This window comes from Grus americana, chromosome 7, assembly GCF_028858705.1.
Source record: "Grus americana isolate bGruAme1 chromosome 7, bGruAme1.mat, whole genome shotgun sequence".
NCBI lineage: Eukaryota > Metazoa > Chordata > Aves > Gruiformes > Gruidae > Grus > Grus americana.
Genome location: NC_072858.1, coordinates 17,955,804 through 17,980,950, shown reverse-complemented (window position 1 = coordinate 17,980,950; position 25,147 = coordinate 17,955,804). Strand labels below are relative to the sequence as shown.

Here is a 25,147-nt window from a genome sequence, read left to right as displayed (position 1 = left end):
ATTGCAATTTTTCCAATAGGCAGGAGGTTTATAATCCTTTCCCCAGAATCACTGTCACAAAAATCCTGAGCCTAGGTACTTTCATTGAAAGCTATCAACAAGAAGTACCCATATTAGCATTAAAACACCAGGAGAAGACAAAAAAACCACCAAACTTAAAAAAAGGAAAAAACAAGATTCCAGTCCAACTAGACAAAATGTCATCTTAATTTCTAGGTACAGATTTCAGAGCAGATGCTAAAAAAGTTAAGTGCAGATTTGCCAGAAGGTATTAGTGGACTGTACCTCCTGTAGTGGTACCTCCAGCACAATATGCTCATGTCATGCAGTACAAATAGAGCCCTAATACTGTGTTGTCTCCCTATTTAAACTTGCATCTAGACCACCTAGAATTATTTGGGTTGGAAGGGACCACAGAGGGTCTCTAGTCAGACCTCCTGTCCAAAGCAGAAGCAACACCGAGTTCAGACCAGATTGTCAGAGTTTTCTCCAGCTGGGTCTTGAAATGCTCCATGGACAGGGATCCACAGCTGCTCTGGGTAACCTGTTGCAAAGCTCAACTTGCATTGCATTGCTCCCCATTCCCACACACTGAAACTTTCTCTGTTTCAAATTTACAGCCACTGTTTCTTATCATCCTGCCAGGAACCTCCAAAAAGAGCCAGACTCTCTTCTCATCAACCTCCTCGGTAGGTATTAGGTTATTAGGTCTCCCCAAGCCATCTCTTCTTCAGGCTAAGCAGGCCCAGTTCCTTCTAGCTTTTTCTAGTAATTCATGTGCTCCAGCCCCTTGACCATCTTGTGTAACCTTAATAATAGTTTCATTTAGAAACATTAACCAGAAGCAGTTTGCCTAAAAGAACTTAACCACTTTAGATTGGGTCTTTTCATTCTTCTGCACTGAAGATGATTTGCTACTTGTGAGAAACCACAAGAGCCAGTAAAAAATCAGCAAGTCGTTCACTCTTTTGATAAAGTATTACATCCTCTAACAAGCTAGTACCCAACTCATTCTGTTGCTGCAAGGAAGAAAATAAAATACATCAAAAAGCTCTTAGCACTTTCACACAAGGAACTTCCCACCTACTCTGCAGTACAGTAAAACCATAAGCAAGTTAAGACATCAGAAGCACCAAGCAAACAAGCCCTAAACAGCTGGCATATTCATTACCACTTTAAGTATTACTTAAAAAGATGTTCCAAAATTAATACTTGAACTGTTTAATTGATCTGTCCCTGTAAATTATTATACATATTAAGATATTTATTCAATACATTTGCATTAATTCTCAAAAGTTTTAACTTCAGTGAGCACTGTAAGACACCACACCAAAGGAAACAATCACAGTTAAGCACTATTATAGAGGTCTGAGCACTTTCATGAGGAAGATATCAATAAACAGGTTTTTGTACAGCTTTTTTAGATGAAGATACAATGTATGAAAATATTATTTGAACATCTTGATACATGGAATACCAAGATTTTTCATACCAAAAATGATAAATAGTCTCTCATGAGTTTCTCCACACTGAAATAGGAGGAATAATTGCCTACTGTCTGCAGGTATAAGTTAACAGTTAAGCAGCATGTATGTTTTGTTCCTAAGCATATCAAAGCAGATGTCAGATATGGAAATATAATGCAGATGATAGTCAAAAGGTTAAGACAGTTTACAAACTAACATGCTGACACTTTTATACTACGGATGGGCAAAAGGCATTCTACGGGTCTGCAATCAGTCTTCACTAATCATCTTTTCTGAGAAGACACATGAAGAACTCAATCTACACAGAACCTTCAGCATAAAGAGAATTGAAATAGCAAGGGATGTACCTGGGATGAAGCAATAATGAAAAAGTCAAGCTATTAGAAAGTTATTACTGTTTCAAACTTTCATTCTTCAAACCCACTTTAAGATATACATAATTTTGCTTTCTCCTCCCTGTATCAACATCAGCTTCCAATCAGTTGGGGTAAAGACAGGGAAGAACACCTTGTTTCCTTTCTGGTAGAGATTAACCCAGCACAGTCCATTCTATATTGTTACACTCTCTTCTTTCCAAGCATGCATAACCTGCTCTAGAGGAACAACAGAAAACCAGGTACTTCTAGTTGCTGATAAGACTTTGACCAGAACCCAGGGAAAGCCTTCTTTCAAAAAAGTGAGTTTAACTGTGTTGTGTAGAAAAAAAAACCAATTCCTTCAGGTAGAGCACATATAGAGGCATGCTTAATTAGCACAAGTACAACTAACAGACTGAATAGCTGCAGAGACAGTAAGTAGTCTGTGAAATGTAAAAATACTACATAAATCCTATAAATGTTTTATGTTGTTTATTACTCTGCAAATCTTATCCACCTGAACTTCACTCCTACAAAGATTTACTCGTGTCAACTTTAGTCAGTGAGATTATTCACAGCACACAACATCCAGTACAAGTTTAAGCAGTTCAGAATAAAGGTCTTGAATCAAGGACTACATTGCAGTAATTACATTGGCTACGTTGTAGCATTAAGGTATTAATCCAAACCCATGTCTTTGGTTACTAAAGTATAAACAGTTAATTGTCCAAATAAACCTACATAGGTGTCCACACTTCCAAAGAGGAAAGAAAAAGATTCATACCAACACACACATGGAATGAAAGGAACAACTGAAAATTACGTACAACAACATTGCATATGTTTTTTTTTCTTAAAAAAAAAAAAAAAGAAAAAAGTTAGCATGGAATCAGATGATAGTTCAGAAAACTGAAATAAACACACCATGAATTTGCTATTTTGCAACTTTGAACCTCAATTGCTAGCATTTTTCTGACAAATCAGTGCTCTGGCAAAGAGACAATTTAGTTATATTATCAAGAGAGGAAAATTGTTACAAGTAATTTCTTCGGCAAACTATAATTCTACATTTTATCTTTTAATTGCTTTTAAAGTCTATGTGCAATTTATCTCCTTTAAATAAGGAATGGTATGGGTAGAGGACAAAACAGTCATATGATCTTGTTCTAGTTTCTATCAAGGAGGGCTGCATATCGACCACAGTTCAACCAACTACTATTCCTTCAGAAAATAAAGCATGCTAATTCAAAATTTAAACCATGCTAAAATTACTGCTACACTGATTCTTCAGCATGTACCTGCACAAGCCTTCAACAGATTATCTATCACATTTTGACTAAAGTATATCTTTGAATACTGAAAAAACAGAAGGCAAAAGTGACCATGTTCCAGCCAGCTAGCAAATATATGGGAAGGAGGGAGCAGTTGTCGTCTTTAATTTAGATAGTATAAGGAGTACCACAAATCACTATGACAGAACATGCTTTAAATAACCCTAAAAAATAAAACCCCAGCATTCTGAACCCTTGGTATAACCAATTGCAAGAGCAATCTACACATAATCAAAACTGAAATCAAGAGACTAAAGCTTAAAAATATGAGTACGTTTTTGCATTACAGCTCACGTTAAGGTAGATATTGGCAATGACATAGCTAGGAAAAAGCTGATATGTGGCTAAGCATTTGGGGTTTTTTGAAGACAGCAGATTGACCAGATTATCTTCACAAACAAATAAATCAGAGACCATCTGATAATATATTTTATGACAAAAGTAACAATTTTTTAATCAAACTTTTAGATTGTCTAGATTTTCTAACAACATGGGCTTGCCACTGACTTCATTATGGTAAGTACATATTTAATAACTATTTTTCAAATTGTGTCACTTCAGAAAGAGATTGCTCAACCAACAACTAAAAAGACTGTATAGCAAGATAAATAGTTACTATTTTTGTTTTCTCTTATATATTCTAACAGCAACTCTGGCGAGACCCAGTCAAGCGTTCTGTAAGGAGGTTAAATAGGTACAGGATCACAGCCAATTGATGTCCTGGCAATAACATGCAAGCTATTACAGAAAGCTATAAAATAGCAAACTGACAAGATGTAGCCATAGACATAACTTGAAACCAAACTGAATTTATGCATTAGCTCTGCTTAAAAACATGACTATAAAAAATAGAAGAGGTCAAGTCAATTTGTATTGGACAAGCAAATGACACAGGAAAAATACTAAGTATTTAAAGGATTACGTTTTTCATCAAATAGAGCACCAAAATCTGAAAGTTCAACATCTTATCTCCAAAGTTACCCAGAAGAATGAAAGAGTTTGAAAAATGCACTAAGAATCCAGAATACCTGTTATGAGAGGTTCTAGACAGGGCAGCTAGAAGAAACAAATAGAAATGTTGAATTCAAAGAATTGGTGTCAAACAGTGCTGAGACACAAAATTTATAGGACCTAACTGAATAGGAAACATGAAAAAAGTCCACAAAAGACTAAGTTTTTTGTGTATTTTCAAAGTTATATTTGACAACACAAGAATGACTGACTCAGTTTATGGTCTTGGCATACTAGGCACAAGAATTATGTAAAGGTTCAACATCCTAATACCATTCAGAATATAATATTTCTGGGTATTTCCTTAAAAATGCTTTTACATTAAAAATACGTATAGCATATTAAATGGCCTCTGCCTGTTAAAATTTGACAAATGCATGAGGATTGACTTTCAAGTAGAGTTTGCCCTGTGCACTCAATAGAGTAATAGCTATAATTTCTAAGACATTTTCATTTAATCTGGCAATTTTATTTAAATAAATCTTGACAAATGCTTCTACATTGACTAACAGCATATAAAAAACCACTGCCACATAATTTCAATTTTTTAATGGAAATTCCTATCATCCTATAATTTATGCATTAAAACAACATGAATAAAGGGATTAAAAATAATAAAACCTCACCATTCAGACAGACCACTAAGCACTGCCTTCAAGTACACACATTAGTCCAGGAATATGGTGCTTTACCATAGATTGCAAAGAATTCTGTATGCATAAAAGGACAGTATTTTAAGGCTATTATCTAGGCCTGTTATTTAAACATGAGCTAGAAGAAAAAAGTGACAAGAGGGATGGAAATTCCAATTCTGAGGCCAGAAAGGATCATGGTAATCATCTGGATTAGTTTCCTAAATGCTGCAGAGAAGAGAGAACTCCAGAATGTAGAGTCACTTCATGGTCATGTCTACTTCTTGTGCTTCTCACATTTATGCTGTAGCCAATCCTTCAGGCAAGTATAAAATGCCTAGCTAGAAATTTCAAGTAATAAACTCCTTACAACTTAACAGCTGTTTACCTCTTTGTTACAAATGTGTGATTTGCTTCCAGACTGAAATTATGCAGGGAAAATAAAGGAGGATGGAGCACAAAATACATAAAAGAAATACGAATCCCAACAATGTTGGGATGCTATTAAGACACTCCTTACACTGGAGAAATCCAAATTGCTTTATTAAAGAAAAAAAACAACCCACTAAGTCATACAAATGTACAATCTAAGAGTCAAGAGAAGCAGCCACCTGTTCTCTTTCACAAATACATAATTAAAGAACTTGCTATAAGAGCACTGACCCTTGTATACAAAGCAATGCGTACATTCAGATCTGCAGCAACACTTTGCTGCTGATACAACAGTACATCACCACTCTTAGTGCAACCGCCTAGCTATTGGAAACAAAAGAAACTATTTTTTTCCCTCCTTTAGAATCAAATTAAAGTCTTAGCACTGAAAAGCTATTTTCTGCATCCTTCACTAAGAGATCTGAATTTGATTTAAAAGTATGCACTTTCTGTTAAGTTATAATCTTTTTACAGTTACTTTTAAGCTTTTGCATATGTACTTTTTCCTCTTACCTAGGAAAACAACTGTCATCAGCAATAAAGATAACTGGATAGAAGAGGCATTTCAACCCCTCAGAATCCATACAGATGATTCATTCACGGGTTACATCTCCTAAGGTGAGATAGTGAAGGTTCATCTTGATCATAAAATCATAGAATGGTTTGAATTGGAAGGTACCTTGAAGATCATCTAGTTCCAACCCCCCTGCTGCGGGCAGGGACACCGTCTGCTAAACCAGGTAGTCCAAAGCCCCATCCAACCTGGCCTTGAACACTTCCAGGGATGGGACATCCACAGCTTCTCTCGGCAACCTGTGCCAGTGCCTCATCACCCTCACAGGGAAGAATTTCTTCCTAATATCGAATCTAAATCTACCCTCCTGCAGCTTAAGGCCATCACCCCTTGTCCTGTCACTCCATGCCCTTGTAAACAGTCCCTCTCCAGCTTTCCTGTAGGCCCCTTCAGGTAGTGGAAGGCTGCTATAAGGTCTCCCTGGAGCCTTCTCTTCTCCAGGCTGAACAACCTCAACTCTCTCAGCCTGTCTTGAAAGGAGAAGTGCTCCAGCCCTCCAGTCAGCTTTGTGGCCCTCCTCTGGACTCGCTCCAACAGCTCCATGTCTCTCCTGTACTGGGGCCCCCAGAGCTGGATGCAGTACTCCAGGTGGGGTCTTACAAGAGTGGACTAGAGGAACAGAATCACCTCCCTTGACCTCCTGGTCACACTTCTTGTGATGCAGCCCAGGATATGGTTGGCTTTCCGGGCTGCAAGCACACATTGCCGGGCCATGTTTTGCTTCTTGTCCACCAACACCCCCAAGTCTTTCTCCTCAGGGCTGCTCTCAGTCCATTCTCCACCCAGCCTGTAGTTGTGCTCGGGATTGCGCTGACCCACGTGCCAGACCTTGCACTTGGCCTTGTTGAACTTCATGAGGTTTGCACAGGCCCACCTCTCCAGCCTGTCAAAGTCCCTCTGGATGGCATCCCTTCCCTCTAGCACATCGACCGCAACACACAGCATGGTGTGATCAGCAAACTTGCTGAGGTTGCACTCAATTCCACTGTCAGCATTACCAACAAAGATGTTAAACAGGGTGAACTAGGACTTCATAGTATAACAGCCATAGACAGTAGGGAATCCACTCAGAATATCACAGTTTCCTGGAACTCCAAAACATAAAATATTATGTATTATTGGACTACAAACTTCAGGATGAAGATGAGATACTTTTTTTTTTTTTTAGTTTCAGAGGAGTTGATTCTGCAGCACTCTTGCTGATATTTTCTTCCCCCCCGCACAATAGTTCTATTATCCTCCTCCCAATTCTTTTTGGCTTCCTTAACTCTTTCCTTTTATTCCCTGCATTTGCAGGAAGTATATAAAATTAAATACTTTCCTGACAGTATTTCTAAAAATCTACCTCCTTCCTGTTACTTCTTGGAAACGCACTTATGGTTCCTGGCTGCTAGCCTCCTTGACAGGCATTATTCTAAGTTATAACCTAAATCATCCCATTGTCATCTCTCACTTCTTCAGTTTTTCTAAACCACAAACAACTTTCCCTCCCTCCCCAACTCACTTGTGTTCTCGTTCTACACCAAGCTGAAACTTCTCATCCTCACCTTCCAGGCTGCACAAGTTCTGCCCCTGCCTCACATAGTTTATATCTCCATCACTTGCCTGATGACAGCCTGTATTTTGCTAAATCCTCTTTCCTTAGAGGTGACCTGGAAAGGAGAAAAACACCAGGGTTGTGTTTTTTGTGGGTTTTTGGGTTGTGGGTTTGGTTTTTTTTTTGCTTCCTTATGATAAAAGCTTGACAGGTTCATCAATAGAAGCCTGATTCCTTCTGGGTCCCCATCTTCCCAGATACAAGGCTATCACAGCTCCTGCAATAACAGGCTATCAATGTGTTTTCATTGTTTATAGGGGCGGGTCTTAACAGCTTCCTGGATGACTCAAAATTATGCATAAGAAACCGTAAGGCCTCAGTAGAACAGGGTGAAAGTGCTACATATCCAAATAAAAGCATAAAGAGAAAACAAGTGTAATAATAATTTAAGAATTAGTAAGCATCTTTCCTCCCCTACATTTAAGTCAAAGTACTTTTTTAGGTTGTACTTTTTAACAGCACTCCAAAACACAATGGTAGGCTTTCTTCAAAGATCCTAAATCAGCAACAAAACACACAACGCGAGTTAAGCTTTGGTCATCTTTTGGTGCCTTATGTCCATGTCAATGCTTTCCACGCCTACAGTATCTCTAAGAACCACAGAAACCGGACAGCCTTCTGCAGACCTCCAACTCTCTCCCCAGGACCCGTGTCAGCCCAGACACACCTCCTCCTGCCCCAACGCTGCCAGAGCCGCCCTCCCACACGTCGACGCAGATAACACGCTGGTGCCCGCGGTCCCTTGCTCTGATTTACGACAGAGCTTCCATGACTTCGCCCGGACCACCAAAGTTTCCAGAAGCCAAAAAGTGAAACCGGACCCGCACCACCAGCCCAGGCCCTGCCCCGCCGCCACCGCGCCTCGGCCTCCCACCAGCAACGGCTGCGGGGCCCCCCGCGCCGGAGCAGCCCACTACAACCTCCCCCCGCGACCCGCCAGCCCGAAATACGCCACGGGTAGCGCGGGACCGCCCCCGTGGGCAGCCGGGGAGACGCGGGGGACTCTCACGCCTGCCCCGAGGGTTCCCTCCCGCTGTGCGCCAGCGCCGGGCCCTCCCCGTACCTGTCCATGGTCTGCGGCAGGGCCAAGCCCGTCTGCTCGGACATGGCTCCGGGGAGGAGTGGGCCTAGCCGAGGGCCCGGAGCCTGACAAAGGCGGCCCCGGTGCCGACGAAGCCGCGCGTCACGCGTGTGACGGTGGGGGAAGGGAAGCGAGAAGAAAGGCAGCGAAACCGCCCTCCCGCGAGGCAGCCGAGGCGGCCCCTCCTTCAACAGGCGGGGACGAAGCGGAGGGCCGATCGCTGAAGCAGGACAGAGCCGCACGCAGAAGGTACGCGGCCCAGGCCGCCGCACCGCCAGGGTGAGACGCAACGACGACGCCTCTGTGAGGTCACTGCCGAGCACAGCCACAACACCCGTCGCCACCACCCACTCGGCGCAGCGCGCCTGCGCCAGAGAACTGGCAGCGGCCCCCGCGGAACGCTGGGAATTGTAGTCCTGCCGCCGCCGGCAGTTTAAAGGTCCAGCGGGGCGCGCCCCCCGCCCTCTCTCCTCCCTGTGGTGCCGCTCCCTTCCCTATGCCTCTCCTCGCCGCAGTCGCGTAGTCGCTGCCCGGCACCGCGCGCGGGGCAGGTAGGGGAACGCGGCGGCGTACAGGGGTTCGCGGGGGGAACTTCAGCACCCGGCCCGGCACCCTCTGTAGCGGCTGCCACCCTTCCCGCTGCCGACCAGGTTCCTGAGGGCCTGAAGGGGTGGGGGAGTGGGAAGGGCTCTCGCGCTACCGCCCGCCTCCTCGCGCAGCGACCGTTGTGCTCCGCGTCTGGTGAGGGGAGCGGCGCAACCCCCGTCCCGCCGCCGGCTGTCCCTCACGGGGGGAGGGAGGGAGGGAGAGACCAGGCCGCCTCCTCCTCTGCCAATCTACCCGCTCACGCAGGGTGTGGGGGCCCCCTCAGGGAAGAAGCAACCTCCTGCGCACCCCCGCCATTCCCTCGCCTGCCGAACAGGTGTAGGCGGCTCCCGCCCCCTGCTCGGCCGGCCTCCTCGGAACCTGCCCTTGGGGCGGAGAGGCCTGAGGGGAGAGAGGACCTTGCCGGGTGCCTCCCCCGGCTAGTCTGCGGACGAGGACGGTGTCGAGCACGGCGGCAGGGAAATTAATCCGTTGCTATGGGTTTATTGGCAATGACAAGCACCCGGCGCCCTTGTGAGTGGCCCATCGTGCTCGATGGAGGCCTGGTGGCCGCTAGCTTCTGTGTGCAAGTGGGGTGAGGCATGGAACGGCTGGTGGTAATTGCAATGCTCTCATTTCAGTTTGTAGGCATGCTTCCTAATGGGAAAAAAAAAGTCCTTCTAAAGTGCTTTAAAATTTGTTATGTGTTCTGAAGTCAATACAAAGCATCACAGTCTGTGAAACTGGAAATGTAGAAGCTGAAAAGCCTTTATAGAACAAACAGGTGGATAGCACCTGGAGAGAAGTTGCCTTCCACCATGGGTGTCGGTCTCCCATTCTTACTTCTCAGTCCAAGCGTATGCATATTTGCATGCATGTAAAGGTTCTGCATAATGTCATGTTCTCCAACCAAAGGGTGAGATCCTACTTTTCAGAGGCAGTTGTGACATTCCAGATTCTTGGGAAGATTGGTTAGTAAAGATCAACTTTGAATTTTCAGGTTATATATAAATACATATGTATGTATATTTTTGATAAATAGCTCTTGTAATAAGTTTTGTTACATATAACTAGTCCCTGATATATTGTGTAAATTACAACTTTGTTATACAGCAGTTGCGGTACAAGGTAGTCATTTACGGGGCCAACCCCAAGACTGTAGAGCTGCATCAACCTATATCTGTTCTTGGTTGCGACAAGTAGCATTTGCATGGTGGATATACATTACTATAGAGATCACATAGAATAGGAAGGAGACTTTAGTGAATATACTGGATTCTTTGACTGTGCTGCCTTAGCTAGGGAAAAATCAGTCTGGTTTTTAGAGTCTTTGTTGAGAGAAAAGTATTGTAAGAATGTGTATAAAATACCGAGAATTGGAATTGTAAGCTGTATTATAAGTATAGAGTAGTGAGGGTGTTGTTTATTTTCTAATTGCTACAAATATCATAAACAGGAATGCTAAAGTAGTTACAGTGAAGTAACTGTTCCTTACAGGAAGTATGTATAGAAGTAGGTAGGAAGGAGGCATCATGCTGACATCCTGTCCCAGAAAATTTATTTTGTACTTATCCTTGGGACCATAAAATTCAGTTTTGCTTGCATGGTTGAGAAGTCTTGGATGTACATACAAGCATGACTTCCTGGAAGAGAACCTAATACACACTGTCCCAATTACAGCTGTTCATGAAATGTAAGAGCAATATTAGATATCAGTGTTTCTGGTTCCTAATCTTGGTCTGGAATAAGTGCATTGTCTATTGGCTAGAGCACTGATCAGCTGGACTAACCGAATGCTTAGGTTTTCTGTATTTATTCCTAAATATTACAAATGTAAATAGGGAAGCTGGTTTTATTCCTAGGATTATGTGATTTGTGCAATTTCTGGGGTTTTTTTGCTTTGGAGTGGGAAGAATATGCTAGTTGCATTTAGGATAAAGCTATGAGGTCATGAGGAGTAATAATGGCTGTGAATAATACTTACCTGAAGAAATGTAACCAGAACCCAGGATCATTTGGCTACCATTTGAAGCTGAAGAACAGTCTGTGACAAAGGTGGCTGCTTTGCTCTACCACTGGCACAGGGAGGGACAGCAAGACTGGACAAAACTTGAATATCAGGTCAAATAGTGAACACTTGGTTTGGATATCTTTTTCTTCTTCTTTTTTTTTTCCAAACATGAAATGTGAAAACATAATAGGATACATAAAAACATGATAGTGATAAGGGGGGATGGTTTTAAACTGAAAGAGTAGATTTAGATTTGACATAAAGAATAATATTTTTTATGATGAGGGTGGTGAAACACTGGAACATGTAGATGCCCCATCCCTGGATACGTTTGAGGTCAGGTTGGATGGGGCTCTGAGCAACTTGATCTAGTTGAAGATGTTCCTGCTTGTTGCAGGGGGGTTGGACTAGATGACCTTTGTAGGTCGCTTCCAACCCAAACTATTCTATGATTCTATAATGGCAGACCTCTTAACATCCCATAAACAGCTTAAAGATCCTGAAATTTAAAAACAGATTTGTGCCTTTTTATTCAGGAGTTTGTTGGACAGCTTGGGGTATGTGTTCTCCATTTGTCTGCTCTTCTCAGAATCAGTGTCATCCTAAAATACATATATAGCCAACTGTTTCTAAATTTGAGAGAAAAACTTCCTTATTCCCTGAAAGAGCAAAAATAGTCATTCCATCCTCATCTCTTCCCCTTAATAAGACCAGATATGCAGCTGCTCTATTCAAATGCTTGCTTTATTTTCCCCAACTACCTCCTCCTCCAATTCACTCTCTCTCATCCCCTTTTTCTCTTAATTTTCTTTCTACTTTTTATTCTTTATGCTTCCTTCTTTGCATTGGCAATTTCCGCTATAAATCTCAGGTTGCCTTTTGCATTTTTTTTCATTTTTTAAACTGTTGCTTCCCATATCATCCCTTAATATATTGTTCCTTCCTTCTGTCTCCATGATGTTTGTTGTACTGTCTCACTCTGCCTCTCTTACCGTCACCTGTTAGTAGCTGCATTTGAGCCCAGAGAGAACTCTCCTGGGAACAGACTCTCTTTTGCCAATGCAAAGTGAGGAAAATGATTGCTGCTAATTGCGATTTGAGTGACTTCAGCCTCACTGATACTAGCTGGAGATGGCAGCCATTTTGAATTAAAGTGCACATTTGAAGTACAGAACTTAATGAAAATCACCCAGAACAATAAAAGCTATTTAGCTAAATTTGGCTATCAAATTTATGTCAAAAGATCAACTTTTAAAATACTAAATTGTTTGATAACAAATTTATACAGATTTAAGCTTAATAGAGGAGTTGACAAGCAATTACTATAAGAAAAATATGGAGGTATATTAAATATTTACCTGACTATTTTAGCAAGGCCTAAAAAAGAGGCTGATTAATGAAGGAGCAGTACCTTAATACAATTCTTTTGATCTCACAACAGTAAGACTGTTGGAATTCTTCACTGTTTTCAACAAAGTAACTTGGCAATATGAAAGTATTCTATTTTGGCAAAACTGCTTAACTGCTATGATAGTAATATGTAAAATTAAATTACAAGATTAGTTAGGCATTTTTTATCTACTTGATTCTATCTTTAAAAGACAAGGAGCCCTCAATTAAGCTACAATGATACAAATCTAAACTGAGAAAAATGTTTCTACAATAAACCTCATTTTTTCAGTAACAGAATACTTCATTTTAACCGTCAAGCTAGTTGGAATATTCACTTTCTGGCAAAAAGACTAGCATAGTTTGTTAGTCATAGTAGGCTTAAATTGCTTCATAATGAATTTTATAAAATAAAAATACACTCAATACAATGTTAATTGAGTTAGCTAGGCTTATTTGGGCCTTTCTTACATTTGTTTCTTTGGAACTGTCCCATGTCAAGTAATTCAGATACCAGATTGAATTAAGCTCTTGTGTTCTGATACAGCTGTTGTTATTATCTTTTAACTTCCAGTTACGAAAAAGTTGGCTAGTAGAAACAAAAAATGTTTTTCTTCCAGCGGCTAGTTGATCAAAAACTATCTTTATACCCTGGTTTTCTTTGGTTCTGGAGTGCTTCTCCATTTGTGAACATCATAATGAGCGCTCTCCTTATCTTAATAATTGATCTACAAAGTGAAGCTGTCTCCTGGGTAGAACTGACAGCAAGGGTGTGGTCCCTTCCACGTGAATCCTCAAATCATCTGAAAAGCAGTAACCCAGAAGTAAATAGGGATATAAAGGAGGGGTATAGAACACCTACAGCCAGCCCTGTGCTACCTGGGATATTTCAACAAATGAGGTATTTTCAACTGCGGTAAGAAAGCAGTTTTCCCTGCCCTTAATGATTCAGAGTAGCACAAACAGGTTAGAGCAAGTGTTGAGAAACTCTTAATTACAGTGTTGATTTAAAGCAGGCAGACCATACAGTCCAACAGAAACAGACTGTAGAAAGCAGACGCAGAAGTGTTTTAACAACCCATTTTCAACTGCCCTAATTTATCTTTCTCAGCTTTAGTCATCTCTTTTTCACCCATAAAGCTGTGCATATTTCATTCTTTGAAAAATCAGCCTGCAATTTTATTAAACACTGATATTTTCACACTTCTAATGTCACCTATGTAATTACCATACAAACATTAGTATTTAGCCCTGAATAATTAGTGTTATGAATAATTTCCCAGAATAAATATCTATAATAATTCATGGACCACTACAAGGCAGAATACAAGTGCCAGTAAACAAAATTCTGAACACTTTACCCAATGTAAATTAATCATCAAAATATTAATATCTTATGAGAGGAACTCCTGTCAGGCTGTGTATTGATGTGGAGGTTGGAGATATGTGGATAGTGGGTAGTGGAAGGGAGGTAGCTGAAATGTGGAACCACAGGGTACAGAGTAGATTGGATGTTAAATAGTAAAATTTGCACCTTTTTTCTGAGTAGCTTATTTTTGTTAGAATTTTCAGTGTAGTAACAATAACTCAGTAATGAAAAAGTGGTAACTTGGAAGTTGTAAACTATTCAAATAGTACAACTTTTTGCATACATGCTGATTTTGATTTGTTTTAAATTTTTGTACTCACACTAAGTTTCAGAATGTTTTTAGAAATTGTATTATGAAAGGTGATTATTTAACATTTTCTTCAGCTAAGCAACATGACACAATCTCCTTTGTAATAGCTGTATATTTTATAGCTGGTATAAGCTTATAATTAATTTCTTATACTAGAAGTTTGGAGTTTGGAAATACTAGAACTATTTCTTTGTCTAGCTATTTTTCTGAATAGGTAGATATATGATCTGGGCTTATAAATTAAACTGTTAAAAGCTCTTATTTAATTACTCACTTTCAGCTCAATCTAACAGATATTTATTTTCTCAGAGCTGGTGATTCAGATTGCAGCAATTTTCTCTGGAAAGAGGGAGTGCGCACGTATGTTTTTTTTCCTTTCGAGCCCTCTTCCTTTCAGGATAGGCAGCAGTGAAATGCCATCTATAGATAAGACTTCAAACCCCATGATTCCTTGGGAGAGCATGCGCTGAAAGCTTCCAGTTGTCAAAGTGCTCTTGCCAGAGTGATCGACTACTGGTCATATACCAAACCTGAAAGAAGAAAATAAATATACTGTCATTTTGTTGATCTTTAAATACAGAAAATCCAAAGGTAACTGTTCCTTAAAAATTTCTGTGTTGACTGCGTGGGTTACTGCATGCAAATGGAGCTGGTATTGCTATGGGGCTATAGATTTCCTGTACTGGATTGTAAATTTGTACAAATACTTACACCAGCAAATATGAAGAGGTACTGCATATTAGTCCAACATTAGACATTGGCTGGCCTGTCTTTCAAAGTCATTTATTATCCAGTGTTTTTCCATTCAGACTGGCTTCATTCATTAAAGGTAGGTCTTGACCTTGACAAGAGGATTGAATTGTGCAGTGATTTTTAGCTTTAAGAAGTAATATGAAAATGAATGTGGATTGCAGTCCTTAGGACAAAGTTCAAAAACAACTATCTAAGTCAAGGTACATGTTTGAAGCAACTGCTGTGCTAGCCACTATAGATAACCTGGTGACTAACTGATTTAAATATACTTTATTGACGACAGAATTTTAGCATTTCAGCTGCTATGTTTTTCTCTATAAATATATTTTTGTACTGGTAGCTCAGGACCAGGGGAGGGATAAATATAATCTTTTTCTGTCTCTGGTGTGGAATCATCAGTAATTTTATGTAGCCTTAGGAGTAATAGCGATTTTGTTAGAAATGAAGCTAATGGAAAGCTACACAGAGGTTGGTATATTATGGCTTACTGCAGTATTGCTTTAAACTGCCTTGCAAGGTTTTGTGCACCCCCAGCAGCAGAGCTGCCTGTTACAGATGCAATAGTTTACTCCATTCTTAGGAACTTGCCTTAATGTTGTCTCACTGCATAGTCTGTTCATGAACCCTTGCTGTTTGGTTTACATATCGAACAGGTAAATAATAGGGAGCATAAGCAGTAACTTAACTGATAGCAGACACCTCTCCTGACATTAATTTTAACTAAAAAGTGTGTGTATGACTCAGAAGGGAAAGGAAAGGAAAGGAAAAGTTAGATACACATGGACCATCTGAAAACTATTGGTGTCAGAAAGGAGAGTGTTGTTGATTCCACTCTTTGGCACCTTTCTTAAACAGTTAATTGATTTGGCCTAACTCTACTTTGTTACATTAAAACAAAAATCCTAAAAAAATGTAATCTTAGGGATGTATGTGTCATATGATTAACTCAATAGAAATCAAGTATTCGGTGATGACCATCTTTTACATAGTTTAATCAAAGTAAGTGATTTTGGGTTCATTTAAAACACTTTTGAGATTTAAAATGATCTCTTCAATTGACTAAAAGTCTGCAAAATGTGGAGGTTCCTGTTCTAGTTTCATACAATTGTTGTTCATTGATGTCTGGTATATGCATTAGTATTATTGTGTTTCAAAATAATAATCAAATTGTATGATCTGCCCTATTTCATATGAAGCACCATTTCTTGCAGATATAAGACTCAACTATTCTACATACATTTACTTTTTAAAGTTTAAACATATGTATTGATTTAGCAAACAATTTGCATCACTAGTCTTTGTCTTGTGCATATAAAGATGGCTTTTAAAATGTGGCATGTCTATATTTTCAATATTTCAATTTGCTCCATTTTTATTTTCATTGTGGAAACATCAGCAACATCAGACTAATAATACTTCCCAGATCTGCTCATTTTGACCTTATTTTTTTCCAATGAACAAATTACTGATTTCATATATATAGAAATACGGCAAGTAGAAATACCTTTAAGTGAAGGACTGCTTTGATGTAAAATTGCGTTTTACATGGAAAGATCGTAAGGTCACCGAAGGCAAATATAACACCCATCGGTGGCTTTGCACATCAAGTGTCTCCACACACTCCCCGCCCCCCCCCCCCCCCCCGAGTCCCGTCACTGTGATCGCTACTCATGCCCTAAGCAAGCAGCGAGCTGTGCGGCAGAAAAAGGCCAGAAAACGATTGTGCAGCTAAGAACCGCTCCCGTGTCAGTGCGAGATTTCGTGCGTGCTTTCTCTCTGACAAATTTAAATAATTGAAAGCTTGTTTGTTAATTAAGGAAAATCGGTACCCGGCTCCTTTAAAGGTCCCCTAATAGAAAAGGGGGTGGAGAAGAGTGAAGACTGGTGTCTTTTTAACCTTGCTGAAGGACGCAGCAGTATTTATTGACGTATGCAAATAACCAGGGGGAGGAGGTGGAGGAGGAGGGTGCTTGGAAAAACAGGAACCAGAATCAGTTTCTCATTGCAGGGTGAGAGCGCTGAGTTCCGGTGTAAGAGAAAAGAGACGTGGCGAAATTGCTGTATATCTCTGCCCTATAAGCACATCTCTCATTTAGACTGAAGGAAAACAAGGCATCAAAAAGGGTGAAGCATCTTAAAAAATATTTTAAAGGCAATCTAGCATGATCAAAGGTTACATTTTCCTAAATGGGGGAGGGGGAGGATTACGGGTTTGCCTTGCAACTTGCTGTAGCATAGCAGCAGCAATAGGATGAGATTTTTGGCCGGCAAATGATTAACACAGCCTGGTTTGTGTATGAATGACAATGTTAATAATCTGTCTTTGTGGTTTTTTCCCCTACTGTTTCAGCTGCGCAAACCATGCAGGATGATTTACTGATGGACAAAAGCAAAGCCCAGCCCCAGCAGCAGCGGCAGCAGCAGCAGCAAGATCCAAACTCAGCAGAAGCCCCCTCTACACCTATCTCGTCGGAGACACCCAAACCAGAAGACAACAGTTCAGTGACTAGTATCGGCACATCAGCTCCTTCCCAAAATAGCAAGGAGAAGATGCAGATGGAGTCTCCCATTTTGCCTGGCTTGAGCTTTCACCAGCCTCAACAAGAACCTGCAGCCGGCACCTCCTTGTCTCCCTCCTTCGGCAGCACCTGGTCTACAGGGACCACAAACACAGTGGATGATAGCTTTTTCCAAGGGATTACCCCAGTCAATGGGACAATGCTTTTCCAGAATTTTCCACACCATGTCAACCCTGTATTTGGTGGCACTTTCTCGCCTCAAATTGGCCTAGCTCAGACTCAACATCACCAACATCAGCAGCAGCAGCAGCAAGCGCAGCAGCAGCAGCAGCAGCGGAGGTCACCTGTAAGCCCTAATCAGGCACCTTTTGCTCAGAGAAATGCTGCTTACAGCCATCAGCCCATCATGACCAGCAAACCGTCTTCCTCTTCTGCCTCCTCTTCTTCCTCCTCCAGCTGGAATAACCATCAAAATGCAGCTTGGAGTACACCTTCCAACCCTTGGGGTGGGCTGCAGGCTGGTAGGGACCCTCGAAGGGCAGTTGGAGTGGGGGTCGGTGTGGGAGTGGGTGTCGGCGTACCCTCCCCCCTCAATCCCATTTCACCCCTTAAAAAACCGTTCTCCAGCAATGTCATTGCCCCTCCGAAGTTCCCACGGGCTGCACCCTTAACCCCCAAATCCTGGATGGAAGACAACGCGTTCAGGACGGACAATGGCAACAATCTGTTGCCTTTTCAGGTAAATGACTACATGCACCTTCTACATGGTGACAGCTATCAAAGTTGTATTTTTTGCTGGGGTATATTTCATGTTACTGTTCTATCTGAGAGTATCTCCGTAACTCATATTTGCATTGAATAGTCACTTTGTATGAAAGAAGTGGGGTTGATCCTAAGGCTGCATACACAAAGATTCCAAATTCTGGCTTAAGGCTTACAGTCTTATTTTTCTTGTAACTTATTCTTAAATGTGACTGAGCTTTTTGGGTTTTTTGTTCTTTTTTTTAGCATCTGAAAGGTAGTAGCCCTCCTTCATGAGAAACAGGTTTGGCAGACTACGTTCTCTTGGTGCTACGTGTTATATTTTTTTTTTCATATTCTCCCATATGTGAGAAACAGGAGATGTTAAAATTGCTGGCTTCAGTTTTCTAATTGGCATGTTAATTTTAACCAAGGATGCTTCTTGACCTGAAATCTGGTTAATTATTTTATCACTATTGAAATAACTAATTGTCCTTATGTTGTGGTGGGATTTAACGGGGAGTCTGTTTGCATAAGGTGTACCTATGAAAAGCTGTATATGTCTGATATGTACACCCTGCTGTTATAGTCACAGTGGACGTTTTGAATACATCTAGAAGCAGCGTGGGTGTGTATGGAAAGAGTGGCGTATCTGTCCTTTCCAGTAAGGAAATGCCTAATATAATTGATGTGATTTAGAAATGGCAGGGAGGTATTGTATAAAATAAACCATTTTATGATGTTCAAAATATTTGCAGAGAAAAGAGACAATAGGACACGACCTTCAGAGCCATATTGCAATGGAGTCTATTTACTAGCTACATAGCTCTGAAATATTTAAAGCTGCAGTGCCCTTCACTGTTTTTTTTTAATCTATGACGACAAAGCAGATCAATTGCAGCTGAAACTGGGCCACATGGAAGATTTGCAATTTTAATGCAGAATGAAACCTGTCATGGTGTGAAATCCATTTTCAGTTGAAAAAAGCAGAGCATGCACTTATGGTTATATCTATACAAGGTGAAGTGAATCTCAAATTTCTTCTAGGTTAGCTTTTTTAGCCTCAGACAAATTGAAAATTTCTGTTTTGAAATACAGTGAAATCATTCATATATGCTTTCTCTTTAGGTAATTGCTTTCTCAACAAAGTATGAACTCTTAAACATTTTTAACTTATCAGCATGGTAAGAATAGCATCTAGATTGACACTAGTATTAGAAACAAAGTTAAAAAAATCAAACACACAGCCCCTTCCCATGACTTTAAGAGATTGTTGAATATGTGCATTCCTGTGCACTTTTCAGTCCCATTCAAAGAGGGCACCTTATAGTCAGCCCTGAAATTTCATTTTGCTGCTTCATTCTGTTTAAAGGGAGAGTTGCTAATTTTTTATTGGCTACCCTCAATGAAGGTGGAGTGGCTTCTGGTGAACTGCTGGTCAATGTTTCTGTAGCACTTAAGTCTGGAGAAAGATTATACTTTAGACACAATATGCCTGGTGAAACTACTATATTGCATGAGCACAGCAACACTAAAGCTAATGAATATAGCTCCAAGTCATTTTTTAGGAGTGAGAAATGTATTTTAATTTACAATTATTACTTTATTTAAATTGTCTACATGTAAGAAATTACAAATTATGGTAAATTTGAATTAGCAGGGAAAACAACAGTAAATGGTATTATTTCTGTGGTTTGGTCAGTGAGATACATCTTAGATGAATGCAGCACTTTATTATTGTGACTGTAAATTGTCACAAATTAAATGAGCAGGTATTTAGTCATCAGTAGAGAAAAAAAGTAGATAAATGTTTTTAAAGAAAAGTTCCTTTGATTTTAAAATTAAGGTTTTGAAAAGCTAAGGTATTAGCCAATATGAAAATTTGGAAATTTGTTTTTTTCTCTGTGAATTTAACCTGCTATTTTCCTGTTCCACTGAAAGCAAATACTTAGACGACTCTCAGCACCAGCTGGAATAACAGTCTGATTTCAGAGACTCAGAAAACTTGTATTTTTTTTCCTATTAGGTTCTTTTTAATACAAGCTGATGAATTTTGCATACAAGATTGTAATCTGGCTTAATGTTGATTGCTCCTATACTTAACAAATTGCCGAAGAAGTCTTGAAACTATACCATCTATAGGAGGCAAATGTTTAGTTACATTGATAAAAATGAAATTCAAATTCATATAAGAGTTTAATATTTGTTGCCTGGGTCCTGGTAGTCTTGTTTTTTTTTCTCCCCCCTCTTCCCCTCCCTCCCCGAAGTTGGGCAATATGTTGACACAGTTGACGTAGTAAGTTCTACTTGTCAGCACTGTCAAGCAATTCTGGCAGGTTTATCCACGTACACCTGCCACCCTTCGTAACTGAGCGTTTTTGATCTGCTTCAGAAATGCCTTTCAGTAAACTTGCTAGCAATACATTAACGCACATTAGCAAGTTCTTCGTGCTAACCTGTTCTTTTCTCTTATGTTGAGATTATAAGACTTTTTAAAATTTGTGGTTTATATTTAATTAAGTCCTTAATATATGAAACTCAAGATATTCTAAGTAAAAAGAAAAATATTAATATGTTCACTGGTTGAATTAACATCAATGATACCTATTTTTTAATTCAAGTCTTTGCAGTGATCAAAAATTTTAAGCAGAAAACTTCTATAATCAAGGTTTGTGTTCTGAGTCTGTAATATTTGAAGGCAGCTGATACTCAGCTACTGATATATGTAGTTCTAGGAAAAAATGTTGAATTTGAAAATGTTTCTCTTAAGAACATGTATATAAAGCAATATTCTAGATGTCTTCATCTCTGAATTTGAGTAATACATTAGTGCACCTTGTATATCACAACCAATTGGCACCTGTCCCAAGGAGTTGTGCTGCAGAACATATCAGAACATTTAAAATATCAATTGGGAGGAATTCTGTTGGTGTCTGCCTTGTGGTTGGCATTGAAAGGCAATTAAAAATGCTTTGGAGGAGACTGTTTTCATATACTTAGGAAAATTGATTGCACTGTATTAAAAAAAATATTTGAAGATTCAAAGCTGATGGTTGAAAGGGAAAAGAAGCAGTTGGGCTCGAATGAAAAGTAATGTAGCAAATAAGAGTTGGAGATAAGATCACAGGAATAGATGTGGAACAAGGCCAGGTATGAAATATAGAAATGTGGCTAGTTTGTTCTTCTGAACATTCTTCGTCTTCTGAGTGGTTCAGACGAATGTTCTCTGTTGTGATTGTCATGTGACAAGCAGTAGTATGCCATTATGCTAGGGGATCCTCATTTCTGGGCTTTGAGGCTGACATTAACTGATTGTCCCTGGGAGCTGGGCAACGGTTCAGTTGCTTTTTAGAGCAGAGTGGTGGGGCTTGAAGAGAGCTATTGTCATCTCATGCTTCTGAGCTGCTCCCAGAATCCTCTTTTCCTTCACTTCTCTCAGGTAAATAGTGTATTTCTTTTGGCTTTTGGCCATATGAAGATATTGAGACACAGCTTGTGGGATTAGGAGAATTGATAGTGCCTGAAATAGACTCTTGGAAGCATGGATAAGAAATTCTTTTTACAGTGGATGAGATAGAGAAGGAATTAAATGCTTGAAGACCGGTATGCTAATTAAGGAAGTCTACCCTGTGGATTTTTAATAACACCACCTCTATAACAATTTCCCAGAAATTGTTCAAGTTTTACTGCTTTCTGAGTAATATTCTTTAGAAACAGTAAAAAATGCACAATTGCAAGTTTTAGTTTTAAAAAATGCATAGTGATTTGGTGCTCTGAAGATTCTGGCATACGTCAAGTCATTCTTGGCAGCTTTACTGATAAATACTTCTCTAGCAGAAATAAATAAGGTGGTATTTGTTGTGGATAAAGACAGTTTTAACATGCTAGCTTTTGCAGGGAGGCTGAGAAAGGTGAGTTTTTTGGGGGAGGTGTTTTGTTGTTTGGTTTTTTTCTCATTGATTTCAAAAGTAATTAGTCTGGACCCAGATAAAATTACAAGCTAAATTTTGAAATTACATATAGCTTTAATAGTTCATAATTAAACAAAATGCAAATCCAAACATGCAGTGAGTTTGTGTATAAATGTAAGTAGATATCCATAAATATATGTTTGTATTAATATATATTTATACATTTAGATATAGATACACTAATTAGTAATACTGTAGCAGGCACAGGTACTTTTTCATGTGTTTTACTAAACACACTGTAGTTGTTTGTTGAGTGAAATGAAGGACAAGGGAATGGCCACTGCATAATGTTTATAATTCCAATGTGACTTTTGGTTGATGATTAATAGACAACTCCTTAAGAAGCTGCTTTCTTTAAATATTTGAAGTTCTTCAGGCCTGTGATATTAGCCCATACTTAGCTTTCTCCATGCCAGTACAGATTGCTACTCAAAATAAATTATGTGCATATGCACACATACATAGAAATATACAGGCATATACAGTAAACTAATGCAGAGTAATCTTCAAGTCCTAGGGAAGAGAATGTTAAATACACTATTAACTTCAGTTTTATAATGTTTGTGCTAACTTCTTCACAGGCAATGAATTGGCTGTAGCTTATTTGTCATAGTTCTGTTTCTTAACACTACAGTAACCTGAAATGCATATTAGGATAGGTCGTATATCCTATAAGTGTGTGTATATATATACACACACACATTTATATATGTTTTCTTGATTTTAAGTAACCAATTGAATCATAGATAAGCCCTCAAAGTTAGTGAAGGTAGAGCAAAGGTGTGAGTTCAGTATGCAGTTGATATTCTGAGCAATTGCATATATAGGCAGGATTTCCTTAAAAACATTAAAGATATTAATATAGAACAATGAATCAATAATTTTGTCTTAGAGATTTGATAAATGAGTTATCTGTCTTTCTTTTGGGAGGTAAGAAAGAAGGGAAGCTGAAGGGCATGGCAGTTTATTTTGCTATATCTATTCTTGGATTATCCCCAGTTTTCATTTTTTTGCCTAGAGGCTGCTATTGTGAATTGAGTGAAGAGGAAGAGAGACCTGGAAAAGTAATGTTTTCCTGTTCCAGGTGATTTTCAAGAAGAAAACATGAGTTTTCTGAGTTGATGATGAACATTACCATTTCTTAGCAGTTGGTGACATAGCACTCCTTTCACTAAGGTCACTCATGAGTGATTCCTGGCTGAAGCATATCAAAGGGAAGCTAAAAGATAGCATTGCTTAGTTTGAAGTTATGTAGTCATCTTAAACTTCAGATGAATACATCTGAATTTTGCTTGGACTGGGTAGACTGTTGTGCTTTCAAAAACATTTAAATTAGGCTGAAGAGAAAAACATCATATCAAAACTATCCAGTGATGACCTTTGAGAGAGGCTCTAAGGCTCTTTGGCCTTTATTTGTTTTTCCTACTGATCACTTGAGATAGCGTTACAAGTTTGAAAATACTATTCATAAATAAAAGATGCTTGTCCTAGAAATTTAATCAAAACATTATTCCAAATTGTGACATAAACTCCCACAGGAAATAAAGCCCTTTACAAACTTCAATGTTTTTCCTAAAATAACTATGCTGCTTTGATTTTGCTTTTGCTTTTATCACAGTAACATGTAATATGTTATTTAAGGAAAAGGATCTGCTCAAGACCTTTAGCATAATGGCAGTTAGCAGACTTTAGATAGAAGTATCTCTCTTCTCTTGCTTTTTCCAATTTCCCCCCACTCTGTCTTCTCAACTCCCAGAAATCAATATTGAAAGCTTTTAACGTGTAATTGTTGTTTGCAATTAACTGCTGAAAATGGAGCACCATATTCTTTAGGCATGAAAGAGGATTGTTTACTCATATTCCATGTCTCAAAAAAATAATGTTTTTATTGTCAGAAGATACCAAAAGCTGGGTAAAGAAATTCTGTATGATCTTCAAATGGGAGAAACAATAGAAGTAACTGCCTTCTCTCAGGGCTAATCAGACTGTTGTGCCCTTCTAGTCTATTGCAAGCCCAGTTAAGTGCTTAGTTTTGCAAGATACTGCCTGAAGTAGTTCTTATATTTCTCATCTCAACCTACTTGTTTGGTATGGTGGGGTAGAAATAAAATTTCAGAAAGGGCAGGATGCAGAATTTTCTAATTCCTGTTTACTCGGCATAAGGTCAGCTAAATTTCCCTTTGGACTCTTTCTGGTGCTATGTGGGCTAGTAACTTCTATAGGGAAATTTCCTAAATGTCCACATGTGTTTAGAGGTACATTTTTCCCCTCTAACCAGCAACAAGAGCAATGTAGTATAAAAGAAATAAACTATGCATACTTTAAAGCCTTAGGCAAAATTTCCATTCCCAGTAATATTAGCATTTTGTGTATAAATATATGCAAAATACAGATGTTTGTACATCTATATATCTGTGTATGTATAAGGTGTCCATTTTCTCCAGAAAACAATTGTAATTAGTTTTCAGTAACACCTGCTTTAGAACTACATTGAGAAAGTAAGTTTCGCTGTTATCGAGCTAATTTGCCTCTTTTATACTTAAGCTAAACCTGTTTTTTCAGTGACTATGCAAGTTAAAATGTAATAGCTCTCCATTCTCATCTTCTAACAAATATGTCAGAGCAACGTTTAGACTTTAAAGTTTTTAGGCTATTGTGACATTTTATACGTTCTGCAACTAAATTTAGAGTACCATTACCATGTTTTGTTTAATTATTTCTTCTTTATTTAGTTTTTCTCTGTTTCATTTTGTAGACGTTTACGAGAAGTGCAAAAGCATTGCTTCTAAGCAATTGTCAGAATATTGTATATACCAATAATAAGCAGGTGTCTCAAAGTAGTTAGATGAATGTACTATTTTTGTATATAGAAATAGATCTTAATTTGTCTAATCTTTTTTATTATTACTTGTAAACTTTAGAATTATGAAAAGGCAAGTTGTGAAATGCCACAGAAACTTTGCTTATGCATCTTCAAACTTGGTTAATATTTTCTGAT

The 25,147-nt window shown here is 39.2% G+C and overlaps 2 protein-coding genes across 19 annotated transcripts in view; one reads left to right on the top strand and one right to left on the bottom strand.

Annotated features, from left to right (window-relative positions):
* The window catches only part of MARCHF5 (membrane associated ring-CH-type finger 5), a 35,029-nt gene extending 26,251 nt beyond the window's left edge, over nt 1–8,778 (bottom strand). Inside the window, exons 1-3 of one of the 4 annotated variants that reach the window (XM_054832382.1) lie at nt 8,484–8,773; nt 7,328–7,475; nt 5,763–6,908 (exon numbers count right to left, since the gene is read on the bottom strand). In XM_054832382.1, coding sequence (XP_054688357.1) covers nt 5,763–5,833 — 71 coding nt within the window. In that variant the 5' untranslated portion in view covers nt 5,834–6,908; nt 7,328–7,475; nt 8,484–8,773. Of the gene's footprint in view, nt 1–5,762; nt 7,476–8,483 lie in introns of all 4 variants that reach the window. The other 3 variants (XM_054832383.1, XM_054832384.1, XM_054832386.1) reach the window with 3 other exon arrangements.
* A 136-nt stretch (nt 8,779–8,914) lies between these two features.
* Nucleotides 8,915–25,147, top strand: part of CPEB3 (cytoplasmic polyadenylation element binding protein 3) — a 95,123-nt gene continuing 78,890 nt past the window's right edge. For 5 of the 15 annotated variants that reach the window (XM_054832379.1, XM_054832377.1, XM_054832373.1 and 2 more), the window contains exons 1-2: nt 9,088–9,620; nt 17,269–18,176. In XM_054832379.1, coding sequence (XP_054688354.1) covers nt 9,584–9,620; nt 17,269–18,176 — 945 coding nt within the window. In that variant the 5' untranslated portion in view covers nt 9,088–9,583. Of the gene's footprint in view, nt 9,053–9,086; nt 9,621–14,615; nt 14,757–16,926; nt 17,043–17,268; nt 18,177–25,147 lie in introns of those variants that run through there. The other 10 variants (XM_054832374.1, XM_054832368.1, XM_054832376.1 and 7 more) reach the window with 7 other exon arrangements.